The sequence below is a fragment of the Suncus etruscus genome, chromosome 4 (genome assembly GCF_024139225.1).
Source record: "Suncus etruscus isolate mSunEtr1 chromosome 4, mSunEtr1.pri.cur, whole genome shotgun sequence".
Classification (NCBI taxonomy): domain Eukaryota; kingdom Metazoa; phylum Chordata; class Mammalia; order Eulipotyphla; family Soricidae; genus Suncus; species Suncus etruscus.
Window position 1 is genome coordinate 46571002 of NC_064851.1, and position 26990 is coordinate 46597991.

Below are 26990 nucleotides of genomic sequence, written 5' to 3' on the forward strand. Positions count from 1 at the left end.
CCTGCTACATTCACACATTTTTTCCATTTTCAAAAATAACCCTTTAAACAATCTATTTTTTTAAGTTTATAGTTTTTGTTTTGTTTTGATATTTGGGCCATACCTGGCTGCAGTACTCAGAGGTTACTCCTGGCTCTGGCTCTCAAATTGCTTCTGGCAGACTTGTGGGATGATATGGGATGCCAGAAATCAAACCTGGGTTCATCCAGGGTCAGCCATTTGCAAGGCAAACACCTGACCACTGTGCTATCACTCCAGCCCAAATTTAGAGTTTTTTTTTTTCTTTTTTGTTTTAAGTTTAGAGTTTTGAAAGGGAATGTGATGTTGAAGTTCCCTAGTTCCTTCAATATATGTTGATCAATTCAGTGTATAGGCTTAAATTAAAATGAGCATGTTTAAAGATTAATATGGAAAAGTTGTACATTTGTATAATTCAGTTAAAAATTAACTACTAGTTTAATAATATCAGATACAATTAGAAAGTTCAAAGTCTAAACTAGTTTTAGCGAGTAAATTATTTCATTTCATATAATTCTAATCATCAAATTATTCAACCATTAACTATAAAACCTTAGAATAGGAAGAGTATTATTTTGAATTCATTAATCTTTTTTTTTTCACCTTTTTTTTTTTTTTTTTTTTTTTGGTTTTTCAGGCCACACCTGTTTGATGCTCAGGGGTTACTCCTGGCTAAGCACTCAGAAATTGCCCCTGGCTTGGGGGGACCATATGGGACGCCGAGGGATAGAACCGCAGTCCTGATCCTTGGCTAGCGCTTGCAAGGCAGACACCTTACCTCTAGCACCACCTCGCCAGTCCCTGAATTCATTAATCTAAAAATTGGGGAGAAATTCATTTTATGTAAGCCCAATTTTTACAAGTATCACTGAGACACGAGATTTTTGTTTGTTTTGTTTTTGTTTTCCAGTATTGAGTCAAACTCACAGGCTCATATATTCAAGGCATATATATTCATGACACTACTTGAGATTTTAAAAGAATTTTCAAACTATCTGGGTTATAAATATAAAAGTATGAAACTAAGGAGATAGCATGTATATAAAAGGTCATAGCCATAGCTAAGAATTTGCTATTTGATTTTGTTATTTTTTCTTTTTTTGATGGTTAGGATACCATGCTGGCTGGTATTCAGGGGCTATTCCTGACTCAATGCTTGAGAGTCACTCCTGGTACTGCTGGGAGAATCATGTAGTGCTAGAGACTGAACCTGGACCTCCTGCATGCTAAGTAAGTGCTCGGCCTTTTGAGCTATTTTCCCAATCCAATATCCTGGTTCTTAAACCAAGGAGGAATTATGCTAAGTGATCTTTAGCTTCATTTAGACCTATACTTTTGTTTTGAAATAATTAAATTCATTATCAAAGTTGTTTATGTAGACATCATTGTCCCTGAATAAAAGGTTGTTTCATTCCTTTTCTGACTTTTAGTCTCTCATAGTCAATTATTACAAAAGAATAAAAATGACATATTTTACCTATTAGATTTTAACCTTTGGCTCTGTACTGCCTCCTCTCGCCAGAGTCCACACATTACCTAATAAGTGATGAGCACACAGAAATTGCTCCATACTTATGGAATATTATTATACAAGTAGCAAAATATTAAGGATGGATCATTTTTTTAAGTCTATAGGTGACAGTTGCTTTATAAAGTCCCCAAGCAAGAATTTCTAAGTTTCTAGGTTGTGTTTTTGTTTTTTCAGATTTACTTTGGCATGTCTTTGTAAATAATATTAAGAAAATATGGCACAAGAATACAAGGCTAACTCTCTAGTAAAATACTAGTAAGGACACATAAAAATGTTAATTTTTCATTCATGAATTGAAGAAGTACAACCTTTATTTACACTATTAGAACCTGGCTACTCCAATTACTCTGATATATAATTATCTAATTAATGACAAGAAAAATATCTTCCAGTATTTCAGTTTTAACAAATGTAATTAAATTGCTTAGTTATCCTATAGAGTAGGAAGCAATGAGTATTTTGGAAATAAAAAAATGTATATACATACATTACCCTGATATATAGCCAACAAATTTACTTGATTTCTATTGGTCATAAAAATAAAGGAAAAATATATTGCAAGTATTTTCTTTATAGACAATTTCAATTAGAAAACAACAGTTTAATGAAAACAATACAGAGGTTTATGTGAGGTTATGGAGGCAAGAGAAGTATTCATTGACAGATAACATGTCAGCTATAGCTAAGGAATATCTGCCTCAGTGATACCACTTATAAGCAGTATTAGATTTTACATATCTCAATCATTTCTTATATTCAAGGAAAATAGAAGTCAGTAGATTATAATCCTGTGCTGTAGTTAAGAACCCCTTCTTTTAGCCTGTAAGATGTAACCTTTTGATTTGATGATTCCTCTACTTTTAACAATGACAGAATAGCGCAGCAGCCATAATGGCACCCACTCATGTGCTTGAATGTCGGGGATACTTTCTTGAAGAGCTTCTTGGAAACTTGCTTCAGAGAGCAGTTCTTTTAAAAAAAAAAAAAAGAAAGAAAGAAAAGAACATGATAAAAATCCAAAGTGTCAACTCAAAAATAAAAGCACTTTACTATGGTGGTAAGCATTTAAATAGAAGCAAGCTGTCTCACACAAGGCTGACCTGGGTTAGATCTACAGTACCCTTTATTGTCCCCAACCTCTACTAGGAGTGATGTCTGTGTGTAGAGTCAGGGGTAAGTCCTGAGCATAGCCAAAATTGGACATATATTACAGATGTAAATTACATGTTAATTTTTACAAAATATCTACATCTGTTCCCCTCATAACTACTCTAAGAGGAATCTAGATAATTTTGCTTTGTTTTGAATTGTCCATCATTCTTTTGTTTGGGGGTCACATCCAGTGATGCCCAGGGGATAGTCCTAGCTCTGAGCTTAGGAATCACTCCTGGTGGTGCTTGGGGAAATGAACCCAGGTTGGCCACATGCAAGGCATGCACTTTACCTGCTGTACTATCTCTCTGAACACTGATTCTTTTCTTTTTGTGTTATGGAGCCATACCTGGCTGAGGGTCAAGGGTCAGGAATGAGACTGCTTGGAGATCTACATGCCAAGCATGTATTCAATCCTTTGAACTATTTCTCCAACCTACTCCAAGTAATTCTAAATCTAAAGTATAGCCAGGGAGGGGCTGAAGAGATAGAGTATAGTAGTTAGGGCATTTGCCTTGCACACAGACAACCTGGTTTGACAAGCCCACAAAGAATAATTCCTGAGTGCAGAACCCAGGAATAAACTCTGAGCACCACCAGGTTCACCACTCTCTGAAAAAAGGTATAGCCAGGAAAAATGCAGGATGGTATAAAGAAGATTTTTAATTATTTTTATTTTATTTTATTATTATTATTTTGATTTTTGGGCCACACCCAGTGACACTCAGGGGTTACTCCTGGCTAAGCGCTCAGAAATTGCTCCTGGCTTGGGGGACCATATAGGATGCCAGTGGATCGAACCGAGGTCCATCCTAGGTTAGCTGTGTGTAAGGCAAATGCGCTAACATTTTGTGCCACCACTCTGGCCCCTAATTTTAATTTATTTTTAGCCACAATTTATTTATTTTGGCTTTTAGGCCACACCCAATGGCACTCAGGAGTTATTCCTGGCTCTGCACTCAAAAATTGCTCCTGGCAGGCACAGGGGACCATATGGGATGCCAGGAATCAAACCATGTCCCTCCTGGTTGGCTGCATGCAAGGCAAAAGCCCTGCCACTGTGCTATCTCTCCAGCCCCCAAAGAAGTTTTTTCTTTTTTAAAAGTTACCCAGGGGCCAGAGTGGTGGCACATCAGTATGGTGTTTGCCTTGCACGCTGCTGACCCAGAACGGACCATGGTTCAATTCCCCGGCATCCGATATGATCTCCCAAGCCAGGAGCGATTTTTGAGTGCATAGCCAAGAGTAACCCCTTAGTGTCACTGGGTGTGCCCCCCAAAAAAAATTTACCTACGTTGGGGCCAGAGAGATGGCACAGCGATAGGGTGTTTGCCTTGCATGCAGCTGACTCAGGAGGGACATGGTTTGATTCCAGAGTCCCATATGGCCCCCTGAGCCCTGGGCACCACTGGGTATGGCCCCAAAACAATAAATAAATAAATTAAAAAAAAATGTTACCCAGGCTAGAAAGATAGTACAGCAAGTAGGATGCTTGCCTTGCACATAGCTGACAAGGGTTAGATCCCCAGCATCCATATGGTCTCTTGAGCACCAACAGGAGTAATTCCTGAGAATAGGGTCACCCTGAGCATTGCTGGGTGTGGCCCCCAAATCCCAACCTCCAAAAATTACCCACAATTCCATCAACTGGAGATAAACCAATCTCTTTAATCTCTCTCTACAAATCTAGAGATCTTACTGTTGTTAGACTTATTTTTTTTCCCTACTTCTATTCCAAATATTTAATTTGTTTAATCAACTCAAATGTAAAGGTCCCACTAAGGTCACAACCAACCATCAGTAATGATTAAGAGGCTATCTATAGACAATACAAATTGGTAGCATTTACAGGACCACTTATCCAAAGGAACTACTGCACTATTTGAAAAGCAGCATGAGAAGCTCAGCATGTGTTAGCTGTTATGCCCTAAGCATTTTTCTGATTTATTTTACACGTATGAGCACATTTAATCCATAACTTAATCACCATTTTGTTTTTTTTGGGGGGGGTCACATCCAGCAGCGCTCAGGGGTTACTCCTGGCTCTGCATTCAGAAATTGCCCCCTGGGTGGCACAGGGGGGACCATATGGGATGCCAGGATTCGAACCACCGTCCTTCTGGATGTAAGGCAAATGCCCTACCTCCATGCTATCTTCTGGCCCCAACCACCATTTTTTTTAACCACCATTTAATAATGGTCTGATATTGAGTAAACTATTTGATGGTGATTTAATAAACAAAATGCAGATGTTCTTTTGGAAAAGTAACACTACATGAGAATTTACTTTTATTGACTTACCACAGAAGAGGGGGAAGAGATTAGATTTAATGGTTACTAGGAGTGGGAAGAAAAGAAAAAGGGGAAGATATTCTAAAATCAATATCATCAACATCATTTTACTGAGTGGTTAAACAGTTGCCACAATTTTTAGGTCAAAGAATAATGGAAAATAAACACCCTGAGGAATGGTAATTGAGGGACAATGTTAATTTTAAAATACAGATAAGCATTTACTGGACTTATAAAGTTCTATTTTTAGGTAACAAAAAGTTCAAGTGTTTTGCAATCTAATTGGTTAAAAATTTAAAAGCTGAAACAAAACCAGAGACTGAAGTTATTCATTAACTTAACTACATAGTTTTTGCAGGGTTTAGACTTAACAATGCCAAAGTGGGGAGGAAAGCTACTTCCTCAGTGCTCAGGGAACCAGCTGGTGCTAGTGATGGAGCTTGAGGTTCCTGCATGCAAAATATGTGCTCTATCCCTTAAGTCATCTCCCCAACTTTAACAACATAATTTTCTTTTAGAGGGGAAGGGATTTTGGGCCAGACCCAGTAGTGCTCAGGGGTTATTCCTGGCAGGCTCAGGGGATATGGGATGCTGGAAATCTAACCCAGGTTACCGTTTTCAAGGTAAAGGCCCTACCCGCTGTGCTATACACTCCAGACCCTCAACAACATACTTTAATTTATGCATGTTAATATTTTTTTGTTCAGTTTACTCCTGGCTCTGCACTCAGGGGTCACTTTTGGTGGTACTTGAGGGAACATATGTGGTGCCAGAACCTAGGCCGGCCACATGCAAAAGCAAACACCTTACCTAGTATATAATCTCTCCAGTCCCTCAAGTGTTTAACTCTTACTTATTTTTTGTTTGGGGGCCACACCTATCTATGCTTGGGGCTTACTCCTGCCTCTGCACTCAGGGATTGGTCCTGGTGTTGCTCAGGAGACCATATGGAATGCTAGGGATTGAACCAAGGTCAGCCATATGATAGGCAAGTTATCTACCTGCTGTACTATCTCTGCAACACCACCACCCCCACCTAAACTATCTTAAAATATCTTTTCTGACACCAGAGGGATAGATATCTCAAAGGGTTTTACATTTGGATGCCAGGTTCAATTCACAGCACTGGAAGGTCCTCCAGTTACCACTAGGTGACCCTCAAGCACTAAATCTCAAGTAGCCTCTCAGCACTGTTGGGTGAGACCCCAAAATGAATAAAATAAAAAAAATGTATAGTTTTTGTGTAGCTTAATATTTATAAATATCCACACACTATCTGTTTAGGATATGATCACTTTGCTTTTCTCCCTATTGGTACAAAGATAAAAATGAGAGCTTTCTGAGAGACACACTAATCTGAATTAACCATTACAAATAGTTTCAGATTTAAATATCACTTAAACAATTAAATAAAGTTTAACAAGAAGCTTCTTATAAGATTATCATTTTGGGTTTTTTTTTTGGAGTGGGGGGCACACCTGGGGACGCTCAGGGGTTACTTCTGGCTATGTGCTCAGAAATCACTCCTAGCTTGGGGGACCATATGGGATGCTGAGGATCAAACCCAGGTCTGTCCTAGGTCAGCCGCGTGCAAGGCAAACGCCCTACGGCTGTGCCACCACTCTGGCCCCTATAAGGTTATCATTTTATAAATAAAAATGCTGACCTTACCTTTTGGATCATTGTGAGTTAATAACTGTATGTCAAATTGTTTAGCAAATGCAGTTAAGTCAGGTGGCATCACACAGCAAGAGGCAAGATTAACTTGATTACTATTTGGTTTCACCTAGAAAAGAAAACCATGGTATCTCCAATTAACATAAAAACATTAAAATGGGAGCAATAGTACAGCAGGCCAGGAGCATGCCTTGCTTATGGCCTACCAGGCTCAATCCCTGGGACCCCATATTTGGTCCCCCAGCACCACCCTAAGGGTGATCTCTGAGCTCAGAACCAGGAATAAGTCCTGAACAAGTTGGGTGTGGACCCAAAACAAAACAAAAAGTCTATATAAAACATAAAAGCAACAAATTCTAAATATTAGATCATATGAAATATGTACTACAGAACTTAAAGGTTTAAGGGATCAGAGAGATAGTACAGAGGTCAAAGCACTTGCTTTTACATACAACTGAACCCAGTTATGATACTGAGCACTGGAGGAGGTTACCCCAGAAGTAGTCCTTGAGCACTACCAGAAGTGATCTAAAATGTGTCCCTCCCCTCAAAAACTTTAAATCTTATAAAATACATTTACAGAAATATAGCTATTATATATGATTTTCTAATTTAATTAATGATAATGGAAAGGAAAAATAACTCTAGGAAGAAGAAAAGTTATTATTGTGCTACTCTATTAAAGAAAAAATTCCCTATTTGAAACTGCAACCTAATACAAATGGCTCCAGATACAAAGGGATTCCCCCCACCCCCACCCAATACTGGGATAAAACCCATTTGACAAGGTGAGCTAAATTCTCAACAGAGAATAAATCTTAAAAGTAGAAAGGTGGGGCCGGGCGGTGGCGCTAGAGGTAAGGTGCCTGCCTTGCCTGCGCTAGCCTAGGACGGACCGCGGTTCTATCCCCCGGTGTCCCATATGGTCCCCCAAGCCAGGAGCGACTTCTGAGCGCATAGCCAGGAGTAACCCCTGAGCGTCACCGGGTGTGGCCCAAAAACCAAAAAAAAAAAAAAGTAGAAAGGTTCGGGACCGGAGAGATAGCATGGAGGTAGGGCATTTGCCTTGCATGCAGAAGGATGGTGGTTTGAATCCTGGCATCCCATATGGTCCCCAAGCCTGCCAAGAGCAATTTCTGAGCTCATAGGCAGGAGTAACCCCTGAGCGCCGCTGGGTGTAACCCAAAAACCAAAACAAAAAGAAAGGTTCAAGGGCTGGAGAGATAGCACAGCAATGGGGGCGTTTGCCTTGCATGCCGCTGACCTAGGAGGGACAGTGGTTCGATTCCCGACATTCCATATAATCCCGAGCCTGCCAGGAGAAACTTCTGAGTACAGAGCCAGGAGTGACCCCTGGGCGCCACTGGGCGTGACCCAAAAACCAGGAAAAAAAAAAAGTAGAAAAGTATCAAATACAAAAAGATAAGCAGTTACAATATAAACATGATTCTTAATCACTTTTTTTTTTTTTTTTTTTTTTGGTTTTTGGGCCACACCCAGTGACGCTCAGGGGTTACTCTTGGCTACATGCTCAGAAATCACTCCTGGCTTGGGGACCATATGGAACGAAGAGGGATGGAACTGCGGCCCGACCTAGGTCAGCTGAGTGCAAGGCAAATGCCATACCGCTGTGCCACAGCTCTCGCCCCACTAATCAGTCACATTGTGAGGAAAGAAAAGAATTAGAAAATTTCTCATGATTGCTCAGTCAATCATTAAGAGCTTTCAGAGCTCCAAACCTCTCCAGCAGCAGTTTAGCCATACTCTGACTATCAACAAATCAAAAGGAGCAGGTACAACTCTAGAATCTGCCTGTCCATATGAGATTGGGAGTTTGGAAAGACTAGGCATAAAGTAATGTATAGAGAATAATGTAAGCAAAGTCCTTAATATTTATATAGGTCATTGAGCCAAAGAATGAAGGTGGTCAATTTATGACATCTACTTCTTTTTTTGTTGTTGTTTTTGGGCCACATCCGGCAACGCTCAGGGTTTACTCCTGGTTGGTTCTATGCTTAGAAATCGCTCGCTCCTGGCAGGCTCGGGGGACTAAATGGGATGCCGGGATTCAAACCACCATCCTTCTGCATGCAAAGCAAATGCCCTAACTCCATGCTATCTCTCCGACCCCAAACGTCTACTTCTTATTAAATGGTATAAAGAGTCTAAAAGTTATAAAATATAATTATTTTTAATTCCTAAAAACTTTTGGCTTTTTTTTGCCTATTTGTGGTGGTGCTCAGGGGATCTGCAATGTTGAGGACCAAACTCAGGTTTCCAGCATGGAAAGTATACTCCATCCCTATGAACTATCTCCTGGACCTAAGAGTTCTTTAAACTCTTTAACTATAGAATATTTGTTATATATGATATTCCTTTAGCAAATTAGAACAATAGAATAATAGTATCTAAAAAAAAAGTGTCAATATTATTATCACATAAGTGAAAATAAAACAAGCAGCTTTATTCATTTGGCTAAGAGATACTTCAATGTGCACTTTTTGTTGTTTGTTTCACTCATTTTTAGTGAGATTCAATTCAATTAAACATGTTTGAATTTTTTTTTTTTTTGCCATACCCAGCTGTGCTCAGGAGACAATCCTGGCTCTGTGTTCAGGAGTAACCCTAGTGGTGCAAGGGGATCGAACTACTGTTGGAGGGATGGATGCATGACAAGCACCTTACCTCTGGTACTATCTCTTTGACCCAAAAATATACTTGAAAAAATCCAGTACTTTAGGCAAAAACTGCCTCCAAATCAAATTTCCACATTTAATCTAGAGCTCTAATGCACAGAGTAGTGAAGAGAGATAATATTGTATTGTAATAATCAAACTTAAGAACCAGAACTTATTATTCCAATGACAAGCAAGAAAGGATAACTATGTTATGTGATTGAAGTGCTAATTATGGCTACAGTGGCAATCATAGTGTATAAATGCATCAAATTAACATGTTAGAAACACTTTTAATTTAACAATGGCATATGTCAAATATAGTCCAATAAAATAGGATCTTCGAAAAAAATTGTCACATATTTGAAACTGTCTCCATGATAAGTACTCATGCATGTCTGTTGTTCAACTGCTTGTAGCAAAGACTGTCAAAGGTAGGGTCCTCCCAGGTCCTCACATGCTGGTAGTACTTTACCTGTGCCCATTTATACAGCTGTTCCAACTGTGTTTTGTCGAGATCAGAGGTACCTATAGCTACAATCTTTTTGCTCTGAACTAAATTTTCTAATTCCTCCCAGTAAGGCTGCAAATGCTCCAAAGAAAGATTCACTCCATCTTCAATAGGAGGTGAAGCAATGATTACAGAATCCAGCTGTGCAACTCCAAGGACTGAACAAGCTGATGTGAAGGAAAACATGAAGATATGCGTGTTACTAAGTAAGAACAAGTATTTCTTATATTCTTTAAATATCCCACTGAATTGTGATGTGATTCAGTAGTTTCTTACATAATGAATCATTTAGTTTAATTTAGAAACATTTTTACTTAGAACATTGTAATTATCATTTAAAATATTTACATGAATAAATATACATTTGTCTACTTTCTCTGTGTAGTCACAAGGTTTCTTTGACTTCATTTCTATCTAAGCAGTTCTTACTAGCCCTCTTTCTTTCCTAGAGATCTTTTGCTTTATTTTTCAAAGCTAGGGATAGGGAAGGAACCTTTTTCCAGTGATGCTACAGGGAAACGTACAGTATCAGGGACTGAACCTAGGGCTCCTGCATGCAAAGTCTGAGCTCTGATCCTTGTAATCATTTCTCTGAACCAATCCACTATTTCTTATAGCTTCCTTACCTCTTTTCTAGAAAGTTCAACTTGCTCACTAGTATCTCACTGAGATAATTGCAAGAACTGACACAGCATTCTTCAATTAGTAGTCATAGCAAATACACTGAGACTTAGGAAACTGAATGTAAAGAGTTCGTGAAAACTATGATGCTGTAGAGAAAGGGGTGGGAAGGAGAGTAGAGTAGAGTAGAGGGGTCATTGGTACCCTTTGTTGGTAGGTCCAGTGAACCTATACATGTAGAGAGAAGTTAATTTTATTTTGGGACCACATCCAGCATTGTTCAGGGGTTACTCCTGGCTCTGTACTCAGGAATCACTGCTGGCAGGCTCAGGGAACCATATGGGATGCAAAGGATAGAACTTGGGTCAGCCATGTGTAAGACAAGTGTCCTACCAGCTATACTATCTCTCTGGCCCTCATTTAGGCTAATTTTAAAAAAAAGTTTTCAAAAATACCTATATTTATGGTTAAACCTATATTTACAAGTAGGTTATTAATTTCTACACTTAAGAGCTGATTTTCAATCATTTTTACTCCACCTGGCAGTGCTTAGACATCAATCTGGCAAAGTACTGGGAGGTAGGTGGGGGAACCATCAAGTGCCAGAGATTGAACCTAGCTCTAATGTGCAAAGCATGCCATCAGCCCGAAGAGCTATCTCCCAGCCACCAAAGGAAATTTCTAATTCTAAACATAGGGTTTTTTTTGGGCCACACCTGGTGATGCTCAGGGGTTACTCCTGGCTATGTGCTCCTGGCTTGGGAGACTATATGGGATGCTGGGGGATCAAACCGCAGTCCGTCCTAGGCTAGTACGGGCAATATAGGGTTAAGCATGAGAGCTGAATGCAGCTGATGCAGGTTTGATTCCTGGAGTCGCATATGGTCCCCATGCCTGCTAGGATAGTGATTCCTGAATGCAGAAACAGGAGTAAACCCTAAACACATCCATGTGTGGTCCCAGGGCAAAGCAAAACAAAAATAATCATAGGATAAACATTGAACTAGGTTACATCTCTCTTATCCAGCAATAAAACCCAACATAAACCGGTAAGCTTTTAAAGAAATTGTAATAAATTGGGCTAGAATATTTTAAAAAATGGAACAAACCTGTACACTAACATGGTACAACTGGTATAACTAATATGCTGGGCCAGAGAGATAAAATTAGAGATTAAGGTGCTCATCTTGAGGGTACAGAACCTTGAATACTGCCAGGAGTGACCCAAGAGAACAGAGCCAGAGCAATTCAGAACATTTAGGTGTGCCTGCCCCCTCCCCCAATTCACCACACTAAATGAATGTCTACTATGAAGATTAAGAAGTTAAATTTCTGGGGCTGGGCGGTGGCGCTAAAGGTAAGGTGCCTGCCTTGCCTGCGCTGGCCTTGGACGGACCGCGGTTCGATCCCCCGGTGTCCCATATGGTCCCCCAAGCCAGGAGCAACTTCTGAGCACATAGCCAGGAGTAACCCCTGAGCGTTACCGGGTGTGGCCCAAAAACCAAAAAAAAAAAAAAAAAAAAAAAGAAGTTAAATTTCTGCTTACCCATGTCGACTGCATTTCTAGTTGATGATGATGAGTTTGTGCCTACGATGAATAGTTTTGCTGCACAGCAAAAAAGTATTGATTACAACATTCAGGTGTATTATTTTATATATATATATGTCTATATATATTACAACATTTTGCTAAACAGTATTAACATTACTATAGTACTAAAATAATAATAGTACTAATAATCTTGAGTATACATTCTACATTTTCCTGTAAATAATTTTGTAGCTCTCAGTTTGACGTATAAGTATATTTCCATTGTCATTTTTATTTTATATACTATTTGTAAATATGAAAAAAGGTAAAAATTCATTTCCTAATTTTTAAAAGGCAGGTCAGATAAGACAATTTAAATTACCCAATACACACAGTTTAAGAATTAGATATTAATGAAACATCTATATACTTTTACCACTAGAATAAAGTCTATTTCAACTGAAAATTGCTGTGAAAAAGAAGGAAACTAAGAATGAGGAGTAATAATCCTACCTAATATAATCATTTTCAAATTTTTTTTTTTTTGTTTTTTTGGGCCACACCCAGCATTGCTCAGGGGTTACTCTTGGCTGTCTGCTCAGAAATATCTCCTGGCAGGCACGGGGAACCATATGGGACACCGGGATTCGAACCAACCACCTTTGGTCCTGGATTGGTTGTTTGCAAGGCAAATGCCGGGACCTCATTTTCAATTTTAGACATTTCTTCCAATTCATTATATAAAGCAGAACATAAGAGTTTTTGTTTATACTTGGACTTTTCTTTTTGGTTTTTGAGTCACACCCGGCTCAGGGGTTACTCTTGACTCTGTGCTCAGAAATTGCTCATGGCAGGCTCAGAGACCAAATGGGATGCCAGGAATTGAACCACCATCAGTGCCTGCATGCAAGGCAAATGCCCTACTGCTATGCTCATCTTTCCAACCCCAAAATACTTGGACTATTTTATGTAAGAAATATTTTTAGTCTCTGTGCACCATAGTCATAGTTTCAAATGGTAGTTGCTATAATTATAGCAAAAAAGATGCCATTCAATAATAATCACCACTTTGGCAAAAAAAAAGACACGGTTAATAAGAACTGCTTAGCACTTATTTAATGCACGATAGAGTGCTTCTTGTTATTTCATCTGACTACAAGGAAGTCTTGAAAACAGAAACATCCTTATTTTATAATGCTCGTACCAAGGATCAGAGAGGTTAGCTAATTTGTTAACCTAAGATTATATCAACTAGTAATCTGTATACCCATAATTTTCGGTCTAGTGAAGTTCTGGCTTTTGATGGCTAAATAACACCGAGTGTAACGTGAATAAAACCAGCCCACCTTCTGCACAGCATTAGATACTCAATTTGTTAAATAGGTATATTTTTCTATATGATATGCTAACCAGACTTCTTTCATATTCTAAGCTCAGCAGTATTTCAACAGAAAAACAAGGGTATTTTACCCCCAAGCACTTCATTTATTCTTCCCATTTCCACTACCTTAATTTTCCTATTGCTCAAGTCCAACAGAGATCAGTGACCATGAGGAAGATTAGAAAATTGAAATTCTTCAATTCTGCCTTAAGTGGTTAACACTGACATCTTATAGTTTCCTTAGAGTTGACATTAAATGATATTAAAAACAAATACTTAATTTCTCAAACTTTGTATTTTCCACACTAAGTTGGTTTATTACTAGGAGCAAAGAAATCTTATTCTCTGCTTGACAAAACTTAACTATTTCTTTCACTGTACAACAAAAATGAATTGGAAAGGCTGGATATTACCAGAAACTTTCATTTCTTCTCTTTCATCGGGGTTTATCTTTTCTACTGCATGAGATACAGTACATTCCAAGACATCCGGAAACTCCTATAATAAAAACACAATACTTACAATAAAGAGAAAATTTATAATTCTGATTACTTAAACCCTAACTTTTGTCAAAATAGCCCTCTAAAAATACAAAGTATTTAAGAAAGCATGGTCTACACAGACTTGTAAAGTTTTGGATAATGGTAAAATGCTGTCTATTTTCTGGGGAAAAAAAAGGGGGGCCAGAGCAATAAGTTAGGTAGGGTGTTTATCTTGCATGCAGCTGAGCAGGAATGGACCCAGGTTCAATCCCCAGCATCCCATATGGTCCCCTGAGCCTATCAGGAGTGATTTCTGAGCACAGAACCAGGAATAACCCCTGAGCACGGCCCGGTGTGGCCCCCAAAAAACAAACAAACAAACAAAAAAAAGGAAGAAATGGGCCTGAGCAATAGGATAGTGGATAGGGCGTTTGCCTGGTACGAGGCTGACCTGAGTTCAATCCTAGGCATCCCACAAGGTCCTCTAAGGAATGCCAGCAGTAATTTCCTGATTAAAGATGTCAGGAGTTAACTCTTGAACACAGTTAGGTATGGCCCAAAAACAATAAAGAAACTAATGAAAAAAAAAATCTATTCCAAAAGGAAAAAAAGAAAAAAAGAAAAAATTAATTTCAGGGACTGGAAATGTTGATTTGTACACTATCAACCCAAGGCCAATTCCCAACACCTCATATGGTACTCTAAGTCTCACCAGAGGTAATCTTTGATTGAAAAGCCAGGAGTAAGCCCTGAACTTAAAAAAAATAAAATTCATCCCAGAAAGTGACATGTAAAAAACTTCTTTTTTGTTTTCTGGTCACATCCAGCAGTGCTCAGGGCTTAGTTCTGTCAGGCACAGAGGACCACATGGGATGCCAGGATTCAAATCACCATTCTTCCTGGATTGGCTTCATACAAGGCAAACACCTTACTACTGTGCTATCTCTCTGCAACCCCCCCCCAAAAAAAAAAAACTTTTAAACTAACCACAAACATTAAAATATTTTTTAGTACAATAAAGGCCAGAGATGTGGCTCAGTGAGAGTGTACCTGCCTTGTATATGTGAAATTTTTGGTTCTAGCCCTAGCAGTTCTGAAAAAAAAAAAAAAAAGAAGAAGAAAAAAGGGCTATTCTCAATAATAATCAATACCTTGATTATTCTATCCCAGGCACCATATATGATCAGTGCTTTGATAATTTCAGAGCAGAGAACCAAGAAGTAAACCCTGAGCATTGCATATAAGAGGAGGGACTATTCTCATGTATAATGAGTAATTTATGAAGAAATTGAAGAAAATATAAAAATGAAGAAATATGAAGGACCATTTATGAAGAAAGTGATATCTTAATATAAAAGTGAGAAACATATGAATTCATATTTATAAAATTAAAATAAAGAATGAGGTCTTCGCTAAAATTCTTGAGCACATTTAAAATGCATGATATATCGCTTCTCAGCCTTTTGGCTAAGATCAAGTGTAGTATCTGTTCTTATTAATTTAATATCTGATATGTCCTCTATTCGAGGACAATAATTAAATGGATTTTTGGAGCTGGAGGTCAGAAGAGGAGCTTGCTCGTCTGAAAAATTTTAATAAAAAAATGCACTGATATATTACAGTTCATAAAATACTGATAAATACATGCAGAATTAGTGAAAGGTCATTTCAGAAAAATAGAAACTGGCAGGATATTAATGGATATCTGTCTAGTAATGTGTTAACGAATATACAGTGTGTCCACGGGACAAGTCTTTCCAGCATTTATTCTCTTCACATTTTAAAAGTAGTCTACAATTTGTTAACAAACTTTTTAGTTGAGTTAATCCTAAAAGATAGTTTTGAAAAAGTGATGTGTGTGAGTTGTGTGTGTGTGTGTGTGTGTGTGTGTGTGTGTGTGTGTGTGTGTGTCTGTGTATTTTGGTTTGGGGGCTACACTCTAGTATTTCAGGCTTATTTCATACTCTGCGCTCATGAATTATTCCTACTAAAACTCAAAGGACCATAAAGGGTGTCAGGGATCAAACTTGCTGTACTACCTATGTATATATTACTACAACTTCATCAGAAAAATGGATATTTAAAAAATTAAATTTAGTACTATATTACTGGAGCGATAATCTTCTAAATTCATCTCTGCCCACCAAAAATATCTGACAACCTCTCTCCTCTGATAGAGCAAATATACCACTGGAACTATGCATTAGGCAGAGACTGGTGGGGAATTAAGCACACAAGCCTACTGTCCTATCTAGTTATAGAAGTAACTACAAAGTTCAGGTTTTCCATTTTATGCTTATGCTGCTGGTCAAACTGGCATTCTCAGCAAATAAGTCCAGGGTCTTTTATGCTAATATGATGACTTCTCTATCAAAACCCAGGAAATCGATCTTTCTGTTACTTCCACTTCCCCTTTAAACAGAAGTTAGTTTCTTCATTCTCTTGTTACTCACCCTGACCAAATCTGGGCTGATTGGGAACTCCACTCATTCAAGGTCTTTTGAATACAATCTCGAAGCTGTAAAAGGAATGCAATTTAAACTGTTAATCAAACTCTTATTGTTGTATGTTTATGATAAGAATATTTTACTAGGGGCCGGAGCGGTGACGCAAGCAGTAGGGTGTCTGCCTTGTATGCGCTAACTTAGCACGGACCTTGGTTCGATCTCTCAGCATCCCATGTGGTCTCCCAAGCAGGAGCAATTTCTGAGCACAAAGCCATGAGTAACCCCTGAGCGGCACCCGGTTGGCCCAAAAACAAAAACGAAAAAGAATATTTTATTAGGGGCTAGAGAAATAATTGCCCTTGCACATCGTCAACACAGGTTTAGATTTCAAGTACCCACAAGGAGTGTGTGAGCAGAGCCAGGAGCAATCCCTGAGTATCTCTGGTGTGGACCCAAAACAAACAAACAAATATATACAAGGAGGGCCAGAGAGATAGCATAGAGGTAGGGTGTTTGCCTTGCATGCAGAAGGATGGTGGTTCGAAATCCTGGCACTCCCATATAGTCCCCCCAGCCTGCCAGGAGCAATTTCTGAGTGTAGAGCCCAAGAGTTTTGATAAGTAGGAAAAAAAAAATCCCAACAGGGATAAACAAAGAATTTTGGTTCTACAAGATTCTTGTTTTTCTCCAACCATAGAAATTTAGGGGCTGGAGAGATTAGCACAGCAGTTGGGCATTTGCCTTTCACACAGCCCCGATCCAGGACCAGACGGTGGTTTCGAATCCCAGCATCCCATATGGTTGGTTCCCCACCCACTTGCCCTGCCAGGAGCAATTTCTGAGCTGAAGAGCCAGGAGTAACCCCTGAGCACTGCTGAGTGTAACCCCAAAACGGGGGGGGGGGGCAGAGGGGGAGACAATGACCAAAGAAAAACAAATAGAAATAGAAAATTGTTGTCCCACCTCTTTAATTCTCAAATGCCCTCTGATGGAAAGTGGTAATTTTTTTTTTTGGTATGGTTGTGTTTCTGTGTTGCCCACACCACAAACCCAGGGCCCATCAAGCATGCATGCATGAGGCAAGTATGCATTCTATCTTTGAGCCAACCACTATGATCAAACAGATTGTGTTTTCACTTTTGGTTCACATCCAGTAGGGTATGGTAGGAAGGAGCTACTCCTAGTTCCATGCTTTGGGAATCTATTCTGGCAGATGCAAAGCACATACTGGTATGTGCTCAAATTCTCTGAGCTAGCTCTCTGGCCCCATTGTTTTAATTTGTTTTTTTATTGACTTTTTTTTTTGGTTTTTGGTTTTTGGGTCACACCCAGCAGTGCTCAGGGGTTACTCATGGCTCTGTGCTCAGAAATCATCCGGGTAGGCACAGGGGACCAAATGGGATGCCGGGATTCGAACCACCATCCAGTCCTTGATCAGCTGCTTGCAAGGCAAATGCCCTACCGCTATGCTATCTCTCCGACCCCTTAGTTTGGTTTTTATTTTATGGTTTTCAGGTCTTTCCTTAGTGGTAGTGAAGGGCTACTTTTGATTCAGTGTTCAGATTTGTTCTGGTGGTAGTCAGGAGATCATTTAAGGCCAGGAGCAAACCTGGGCTCTAGTATAACTAAACATGTACTCAAAGCCCTTTGAACCATCTCTCTGGCCCAGTTAATTATCTTTTTAAGTCTTAATGAAACTTAACTAAAGTTGGGGGGGCTAAGAAGATAGTCCAGCAGGTAGGGTATTTGCCTACTATTTATAATATTATATATAATTATATATAATATTATATATATATATATATTGACTCGGGGTTTCAATCACTGGCAATCCATATGGTCCCCTGACCCTATCAGGAGTGATCCGTGAACATGCAGCCAGAAGTACGCCCTGAGCACACACCAGGTATGACCCCAAAACCAAAGCCAAAAAAGAAGCCAAGGAACTTAACTACACTTATGAAATAAAAGTTCATAGAAAAAAAATTTTTCTTTTTCAAAAAGCTTATTAAAAAAAGAACCTGGATTTAAAGTCAGGGAGTTTTGTTAAATTATCATTAACCTTATCTGCTCACTCAAAGACAATGAATTTTAAATTATGAATTTTAAAGTAACAGGGTTTAGAGTGATAGTATAGCAGTAGGGTACTTACCTTGCACACAGCCAACCTGGGTTTGATCCTGGCATCGCTTATGGTTCTCCATACCCCACCAGGAATGAACCATGAGCTCAGAGCCCAGGAGAAAGCCCTGAGCATCTCAGGTATAGCCCCAAAACAATCAAAACAACAACAAAGTTCAAACAGAGGAACTCAGATTCACTTGTGGATCAAAAATTTTGAGGTCTGGAGACCCATCCCTGACTTGCTGAATCACTTATTTTAGTCTATATTTATGTGGTGTGTGACAGAACAAATACAAAGACCTCATATATACAAGACAAAGGCTCTACGGAAGAGCAACATCCTGAGCTCTCAGGGTGGCAGAGCTTGCATTTTAATAAGCATTACAATAAGTCATTCGCATCCTAAAGCTTAAGAATGGCATCAGTCATATCCTGAAGTCACTTGTACTGAGTAGTCCATAAATCATTCCTTAACAAATTGAATGTACTTGTCTTCAATGCTTTTCTTATATAACAAAAAAAATTTTACACTAATATGGTATGTTGCAAATTCACTAAACTTTTCACCTTTTATTTCTTAGATCATGTATTTTAAACATTTTATTTTACAGTGATCCAAAACCAAACTACATTCATAAAGTGAGAATATAGACATATATAATAAAAACTGTTAAAAAGCAATTGATGCTCATTCCATGCCTGGCATTCTGATGGTCTCTATTCTACTAATTAGAGAGAGAGAGAGAAAAAAAAAGAATTGCTCCATGATTCATAAACTGATTTAAAACTAATAATGGGAAATAGGGGAAGTTTTAAACTACTGCATTAATAAAACCCAAGGCACAAAGCTTTGCATTCTTTGGACAATCAATGAAAAAAACAAATGAGTAACTAGAAGCAAATCCCTGAATTGCAAAATAACACTTTCCTAATGGTGACAAGAGACTAAACTTCTGAACTTTATGACTGCCTACTAATTAGAACTGATACTAGCACTTTACTGCTATATTTTAGTGTAGACAATTAGAAGGAACAACTAGTTTATCAAATAAGAGCTTGGAGTCATCTATAACCTCTATAATATACCAGAATAATTTATATACTACGCATAATAATTCTATAAATTCCCATTTATAAAGCCTGTTTTTAAACATGGAAAGTCCATCTCTAATCAAGTTTTTTGTCCATCAGTAGATAAAACTTAGCTGATATTCACTTTCAATGATCAGTGGCACTAGCTCTGTGCTCAGAATTTATTCCTGGCAGGCTCAGAGGATCAAACCCGGGTTGGCTGCATGCAAGGAATGTCCTACCTGCTGTGCTATGCTCCGTATCCAAAAGTCAATATTCTTTTAAACATTAAGTAAAATTAGGGCTGAAAATATGACTCAGTGGCAAATTGCTTGCCTTGTATGTATGAGACCTGAGTCCAATCCTGGGCACTGCAAAATAAAACAAAAGTTGGTAGAATTAGATTGAAGCAGAACTAAAAGTTAATTCTACCAAATGTATTTTGGCTAAAATTATGGAAGAATTTCAAGAGAATTTCTTCTAGAAGGTGGTTTATCTGCATACTAAATTCTTTCATTTAGAAGATAAAGGTAATTTTCAGAATATTCATGCCCTTCTTGAAATAATTTTACCTTGGCTTCTCAAAATGTTTGGACAAACTGGAGAAATGATAGTATATGAAATTCACTTGGCTGTGTGTGATTTTTCATTTCTTTTTAGAAAAGTGTTTTGGGTCATACCCAGCAGGGCTCGAGACTTACACCTTACTTAACGATCCACTCCTGGTGGTGCTCAGGGGGGACAAACATGGGGTACAGGGTCACGTGTGCAAAGCAAGCCAATAACCACTACAGTATCTCTCTAATCTCTGATTTTTAATCTTTTATGTGTTATCTTATCACAGCTGAACATTATACTTTTCTGTTCTCTGATCTTTTCATTCTATCATGACACACATGATTTCACTTAAGTAGCATCATAATGTATTATGAGATCTGGTGTTGTTAAGTTTTAAAAAATACCAACTAGTAATGGCACAGTGGTAAAACTAGTTGGCCAGAGTGGTACAAGTACATTCTTTGCATGTATGAGAGCAGAGTTCAATCCTTAGAGCTTCTCTCTACTCAGAGAACGGTCATTTGTCCAATAATCTTACAATTAAAGTACGGAACAAAATAATCCTACAATGGCCATTTGAAAAATTATTTAACTAAAAATCTAATGAAACAAAATCTTAATCAGTTTAACACATTTTTTTTTAATGTCAAAGAACCCTTTAAGTACCCAAACTTACCACTCAATATACAGTTTTTAAAATAATGAGTGATTATTCAGTGTTTTTTTATTTCACTGAGATCTGACTACTTCAAACAGCCTATCCTAACCTAGAACTTGCTTATTACAAAAGTCTTCTTTACACAGCCATGGAATATGCCATGGTTTTTCTAAGTTGTCACACTTTCCCTGCCGTAGTACTAGTAGGTTCCTAATTTTGTCCCTCTTAAACAGCACTCAAAACACATAAACCAGAATTAATCCTGAATGCTGTTTTCAAGCTGTTTAGGTTGTCACTTATTACTGCTTTAAGGAATCAAATATAGTTGTTTTGCAATGCCAGGAATTGAACTGAGGACCCCGTATATATCAGCCAAGAGCTCTATCTCCAGACTAGGAATCAAGTTTTTAAAAATTAAAATAGAAGAAATCTGAATGCACAACATACGGTACAGGTTAGTATCTTACAAGAAACCTTTGCTATATTTATGTAAATGTAAACTGGATTAGCAAGGTGAGATGAATATTTTACTGGGTTTATGGTTTTTTTGTTTTTGTTTTTGGGCCACACCCGGTGACACTCAGGAGTTATTCCTGGCTATGTGCTCAGAAATTGCCCCTGGCTTGGGGAACCATATAGGACGCAGAGGAGGGGGGGAAGGGTTTGAAGCGATATCCATCCAAGGTTAGCACCTGCAAGGCAGATGTCCTACCGCTTGTGCCACAGCTCTGGCCCCAATGGTATGGTTTTGAAAAAAAAAAAAGCCAACAACGCTGAAAGCTATTTCAGAGAATGTTACAGAGAGATAAGAGAACATTTAGCCCAGTATTATTCATGCACAGTGCGCAATCGAATCATCAGTACTAGAGGAAATTAAAGGTCAAGTACTAAATACAGAAATCTTTATATTTGGGAGAAATGTTCAAGTGGGGAACTTTAAATAGGACATAAAAATAAGCAGGAAGCTGTACATAAACTCTGGAACAGGAATTCTGACGACCTGTTCAAGCGAAGCCATGAGAACTTTGTTCCCTGAGGGGCACTTAACTCCTTTCAGCAGGCCAGACCACATCAGAGGGATGCTATCTGTGGCCCTATATCACCAACACCTTACAGGAAAGAAGTAGAAAGTGAAAGGATCACAAAACAAAACAAGTTAGGAGGTTTATCTTTTGTTTTGTTTATGGGCCCATACCCGATGGCACTCAGGGGTATATATATACACTCAGGCTCTGAGCTCAGAAATTGCTCCTGGCAGGCACGGGAGACCATATGGGATACCAGGGATGAACTCGGGTCTGATAAAAAGGTGGCCCAAGAGATTTTTCTTTTTTATGAATATTTATTGTTATTGTTTTTCTGAATGAGAAACCAGATGTGGGAGACAAATATCTGCAGGGCAAGCATCTTCCTATAGATTCTTCTTAATGCTCCCAATGACCTGCATGGATCATTATCCCATTTTAAGGCCAGGTAAAAACCAAGTCAGCAGGTCATTTCCAGAACTCCTAAAGTCTCTCTCTCTTTTTTTTTTATTTGTGTTCTATCCAAAACTTTCCTCTACCACCCATACCCCTCATCCCTAAGTCTCCCCAATCCTCACCCCCCCACCCTTCACCCTTGTACGAAGACCTGTCATCCCAATGACCAATTCCTGCCACGATCGTGGGTAGCGATCACCCCCCTGATCCATACCTTTAGAGCAGCAGAAGTTGATGAGCTACATAAACTTCAGATCCCCTGCTTGTGGAGCAGGCCGATCAAGAAGACCCTGGCCAATCCCATGCTCGCCTGGCACTTGCCCCAAGGGGAGGCTCCGACCTTGGGCCTGGAAGCCAAACCTGGCGGCCAACAACCACCGTGTCCCCAACCCACAGAAGAGAATGCGGAGGGCTGGAGGGCTCGGAGGGACCCTCTGCGACCAGCCGTGGAGTTGGGGGGCGTCTCGGGCACTTGCCAAGTCCACGAAGTGGGGTGAATGGGTGCTGCATGCAGGTAGGTGTCAGGTGCAATCTGCCTGCCCGCCTGTCCCAGGGCTCCCCCACCTCCGGGGGCGCCCCGCGTCTCACCTCCTCGCTGTGCGTGGCGGCACTTCTTCCGCAGGCGCCCCCAGTTGAGCAGGTTCCCCGTCTGCAGGTGCAGGGTGCTGGCCCGCGCCAGGAGCGCCCCCGGCCGCGCGGCTGTCGGTGCCCATGGCAGCAGCGGCCCGGCCCCCGGACGCCGCGGGTGGGCTCGACGAGGGGCGCGGGCGGGCACGGAGGCCCACCGAGCCCGCAGCGAGCGAGCGGCCGGCCGGCCGAGGGGCGCGAGGCTCCGCTCCCCCCGCGCGTGGGGCCGCGCTGGCCTGCGCGGGAGCCGGAGACACAGAGACGCGCACGGAGGCCGGCCGGGGAGCGCCTCCGGCTCGCAGCGCCGGAGCCGTTTCCTGGAAGACAATGACTAAGCAGAAATCGCGCCCCGAAAGTGCTTCGTAACCGTTACCCGGCCCGCGGCGCGGCGCGGCGGGGCGGGGCGGAGAAGGGGACGCGGGGCGCCGGCCCGTGCCGCGCGCGGGGGACTCGGGGACTGGCCTGCAGCGGGCGGGCGCGAGCGAGCGAGAGAGCCGGAGCGACGGGGCGGGGCGGGGCGGGGCGGGGCGGGGAGCGGCGGGAGGGTGGGCTCTCGGGCTCCCCCTGGAGGCAGGACGGTGGCGTGCAGGCTCGCGCTCTGAGCTCACCTCCGTTCTACCCATCCCTGCCCTGGGTTTTAGGCCAGTAGGTCACGATGCTGGTTTCTCTCCCTCTCTCTCCACTGCTGGTCCTGTGCGCATGCCCAGTCGCACCTGCTCTCTCTCTCTCTCTCTCTCTCTCTCTCTCTCTCTCTCTCTCTCTCTCTCTCTTCTCTCTCTCTCTCTCTCTCTCTCTCTCTCTCTCTCTTTCTCTCTCTCTCTCTTCTCTCTCTCTTCTCTCTCCTCTCTCTCTTCTCTCTCTCTTCTCTCTCTTCTCTCTCTCTCTTCTCTCTCTCTCTCTCTCTCTCTCTCTCTCTCTCTCTCTCTCTCTCTCTCTTTTCCAGGCTTAACAATTTTTTTCTTTACTAGGAATTCAGCTTTTTTGTGTTTTATTTCCCTAAGCATATAAAAGTATGAGCCAGAGAGAAAATAGTGCAAGACCACTCCAGACAAGAGCAGAGTGCTGAGATTTTTGTTTTTTTGGAATATCCTTCTTCCTCTCTTAGTTCAAGGACATTGCTTCAAACTGTCCCCCACCCCCAACCCCATGAAAGATTTGTTGAGTTTACCCTATCTGTCAGAGGAGGGGCCGTGTGTGAAGTCAAAGGATACAACTTAATCCTGGGCCCTGAGAGACTCAAATGATTTCATTTAGAGAAGAAGTCTAAGTATGGAAAGCATTCTTGAGTATGATGATAATACATAACATATAACATATATATCTATATCTAATATAACATAATAATCTATGTCTAATATCTAATCTAATATCCGGGGATATTAGATTGTGATCTAGAGCTGTTAACGTTTCAGAGTTAGTCGGATTAAAGGGACTACTTCAGCCAGTGACTTCAGGAACGATTTGATCCCTGATATCTTGATATTGTGGTTTTACTATTAACTTTGTACAGAGGAGCATTAGTATAGTATGACTGGATGGAACAGGTATTGAGTGTTCCTATGGGGCCTTAGGGATAGTACAGCGGCTGGTAGGGCATTTATTTGCCTTGCACATGGTCAACCTGGGTTCCATCTTTGACATATGGGAATATGATCCTGGCAGATCCTGAGCCTGCCAGGAGTAAGCTCAGAGTCTGGAGCAACCCCTGTGCCCCACTGGATGCGGCCAAAAACCAAACTAACATTTACTTTGTTAGTAAACTAACATTTATTTTGCTGATACATTAAAGAGCAGTATGACATTTCACAGAACGGTGAGTTCTTATTGCTAAACATTTGGAGGAAGGGTGAAAAAGATTCTAGTAGGAGATTAGAATTTCAGCCTGATCTTGAATAAATATTTGTTGGATGAACAAGGTCTCTAAGAATTCACTGAAAACAAGAGCTATCCAAGAAGCAGGTTAAACGCACATTATCAGGGACTGGAGTGATATAGCATAGTGGATAAGGCATTTGCCTTGCACACGGCTGTCCCAGGATGGACCTGGGTTTGATTCCTGGCATCCCATATAGTCCCCTGAGCCTGCTAGGAGTAACCCTTGAGCACCGCCACTGGGTGTGGCCCAAAAACAAAAACAAAAACAAAAAAAACATATTTCATTCCCAGCATGGTAACCCTGAGTGCCACTGGGTGTGGCCCAAAACAAATAAAACACCTTACATTATTTATGTACAAACTAATGTATACATTTAATTCTTATGCTGAATTCAATAAGACCATTATAATGCTAAAAAAAAGACTATTATAATGCTGCTCTTATCATTTTCTTGACTTTTTACTTTTTAAAAATAGTCTCAAATGTGGTGCAAATAATACTCAGAACTTAGAGGTTGTACGTCCTACCTAAATAACCCAACTGGCTGTGCTGGGACTTAATAGTATATCAGCCAAGAAGGTTGTTGATTAAACTTGAGTGGTTTGCAAAGCTGACTTTACACAGGAAATGGAAATTTTATTTTATTTTTTTTCTTTCTTTTTTTTTATTTATTTAAACACCTTAATTACATACATGATTGTGTTTGGGTTTCAGTCATGTAAAGAACACCACCCATCACCAGTGCAACATTCCCAACACCAATGTCCCAAGTCTCCCTTCGCCCCACCCGACCCCCGCCTGTACTCTAGACAGGCTCTGGAAATGGAAATTTTAACTGAGCAAGTCACTTAGTCTCTGTTTTACTTTCTCCAGTCTGGGTAGATGATGGTTTCAGTCACATAAAATAGCTGTTCATTGACATTTCATCTTGTTGTGTCATATCTGGCTCACTCCCCATAGGTACTTGGTACTCAGGGTACTGTAGTGCTGAGAATCTGTCCCAGAACATGGAGCATGTTCTGCATGCTCTATGAGCTATCTCCCAAGTCATAATTCACCATTTTTTAATCTACAAATATGGTTATTACCTATAGTTCTACTTAACTATTCATTGCATTGAGTATTTGGAAGGATTTAATGAGAGAACTTACCAAACTCTTTTTGGGGAGTTGTTGGGGGCTTGGTCTATACCTACCAGTATTTAGGATTATTCTAGACTCTGAACTCAAAAGTGAGTCTGGGGGCTGGAAAGATAGCATATTGATAGCACATTTGCTTTGCAAGTGGCCGACCCAGGACTGACAGTGGTTAAAATCCCAGCATCCCACATGGTCCTCCGTGCCTGCCAGGAGTGATTTCTGAGCACAGAGCCAGGAGTAACCCCTGAGCGCTGCTGGGTATGAACCAAAAAAAAAAAAAAAAAAAAAAAAGAGTGAGTCTGGATGTTGGGCAAGTGGCCATCTGTGGCAGGGATGGAACCAGGGTGGACAGAAGCAGCTGCTGGCAAAACAAGTTCCTTATTTGCAAAGCAAGCACCTTATATCGTGTATTGTCTCTCTGGTCCAACTTAGCAAACTCCTTTATAGGGCCAAGAATATAGATTAATGGTTGAGCACTTACTTTGCATGTGTGAGACTCTAGGTTGGCCCTGGTATCACAAAACAAATAAACAAAACATCTCTTACTGTACTATGTAGTTCATTGTAAATGTTGTATGATTATTTTCTCCATATTTTTTCTCTTAAAATCGTGTTCTTATGACACTGGCAAATTCATAACATGAATTCTCAGCAGGTATCTGATTATGTTTTTAAATTAACATGTCAAAACATTTATCTTCAGAGAAACTCAGATAAGTAACTGTTGAAAATCTCACTATTAATAAGTGTCAGATACCCCCAATCAAAGTACTTTCCTGCATCTTCAAACAACTTACCCTTCACTGGCTACTATTTTTTATACATGAAGAGCATGTTGGGGAATTGGGAGTTTGGGTCCTATTGAGTGGTGCTGGGGACTTCTCCTAGGCTCTATGTTTAGGAATTACTTCCTGCCCTGGCAGTGCTAGGGGTCAAATTGGGGTCAGCTAATGCAATGCAGAAGTCTGTACTAGCTCTCCAGTCCATAAAGTGATTTCCGAATATGGAAATAAGTCACTTGCCTTCCAGGAAGCCAACCCTGGTTTGAATTTCCTGCACTATATATGGTCTTCTGACTACCTTTAGGAGTGAACCCTGAAAACAGAGTCAGGAGTAAGCCCTGAGTATTACCCAGGTA

The 26990-nt window shown here is 40.3% G+C and overlaps 1 protein-coding gene and 1 non-coding gene across 2 annotated transcripts; one reads left to right on the forward strand and one right to left on the reverse strand.

Moving 5' to 3' along the window:
• Positions 1–1135: 1135 nt before the first annotated feature.
• On the reverse strand, positions 1136–22961 carry GCLM (glutamate-cysteine ligase modifier subunit). Its single transcript, XM_049772281.1, is given in 10 exon segments — positions 1136–2518; positions 6665–6779; positions 9821–10023; positions 12024–12083; positions 13803–13887; positions 16325–16344; positions 16347–16389; positions 22799–22817; positions 22819–22898; positions 22900–22961. Coding segments are annotated over 10 exon segments (819 nt in total). The 5' UTR covers positions 22924–22961; the 3' UTR covers positions 1136–2348.
• LOC126008158 (U2 spliceosomal RNA) lies at positions 15319–15510 on the forward strand. The gene has a single exon (XR_007495538.1). It is a non-coding gene; the product is annotated as a U2 spliceosomal RNA (small nuclear RNA).
• Positions 22962–26990: the final 4029 nt, after the last annotated feature.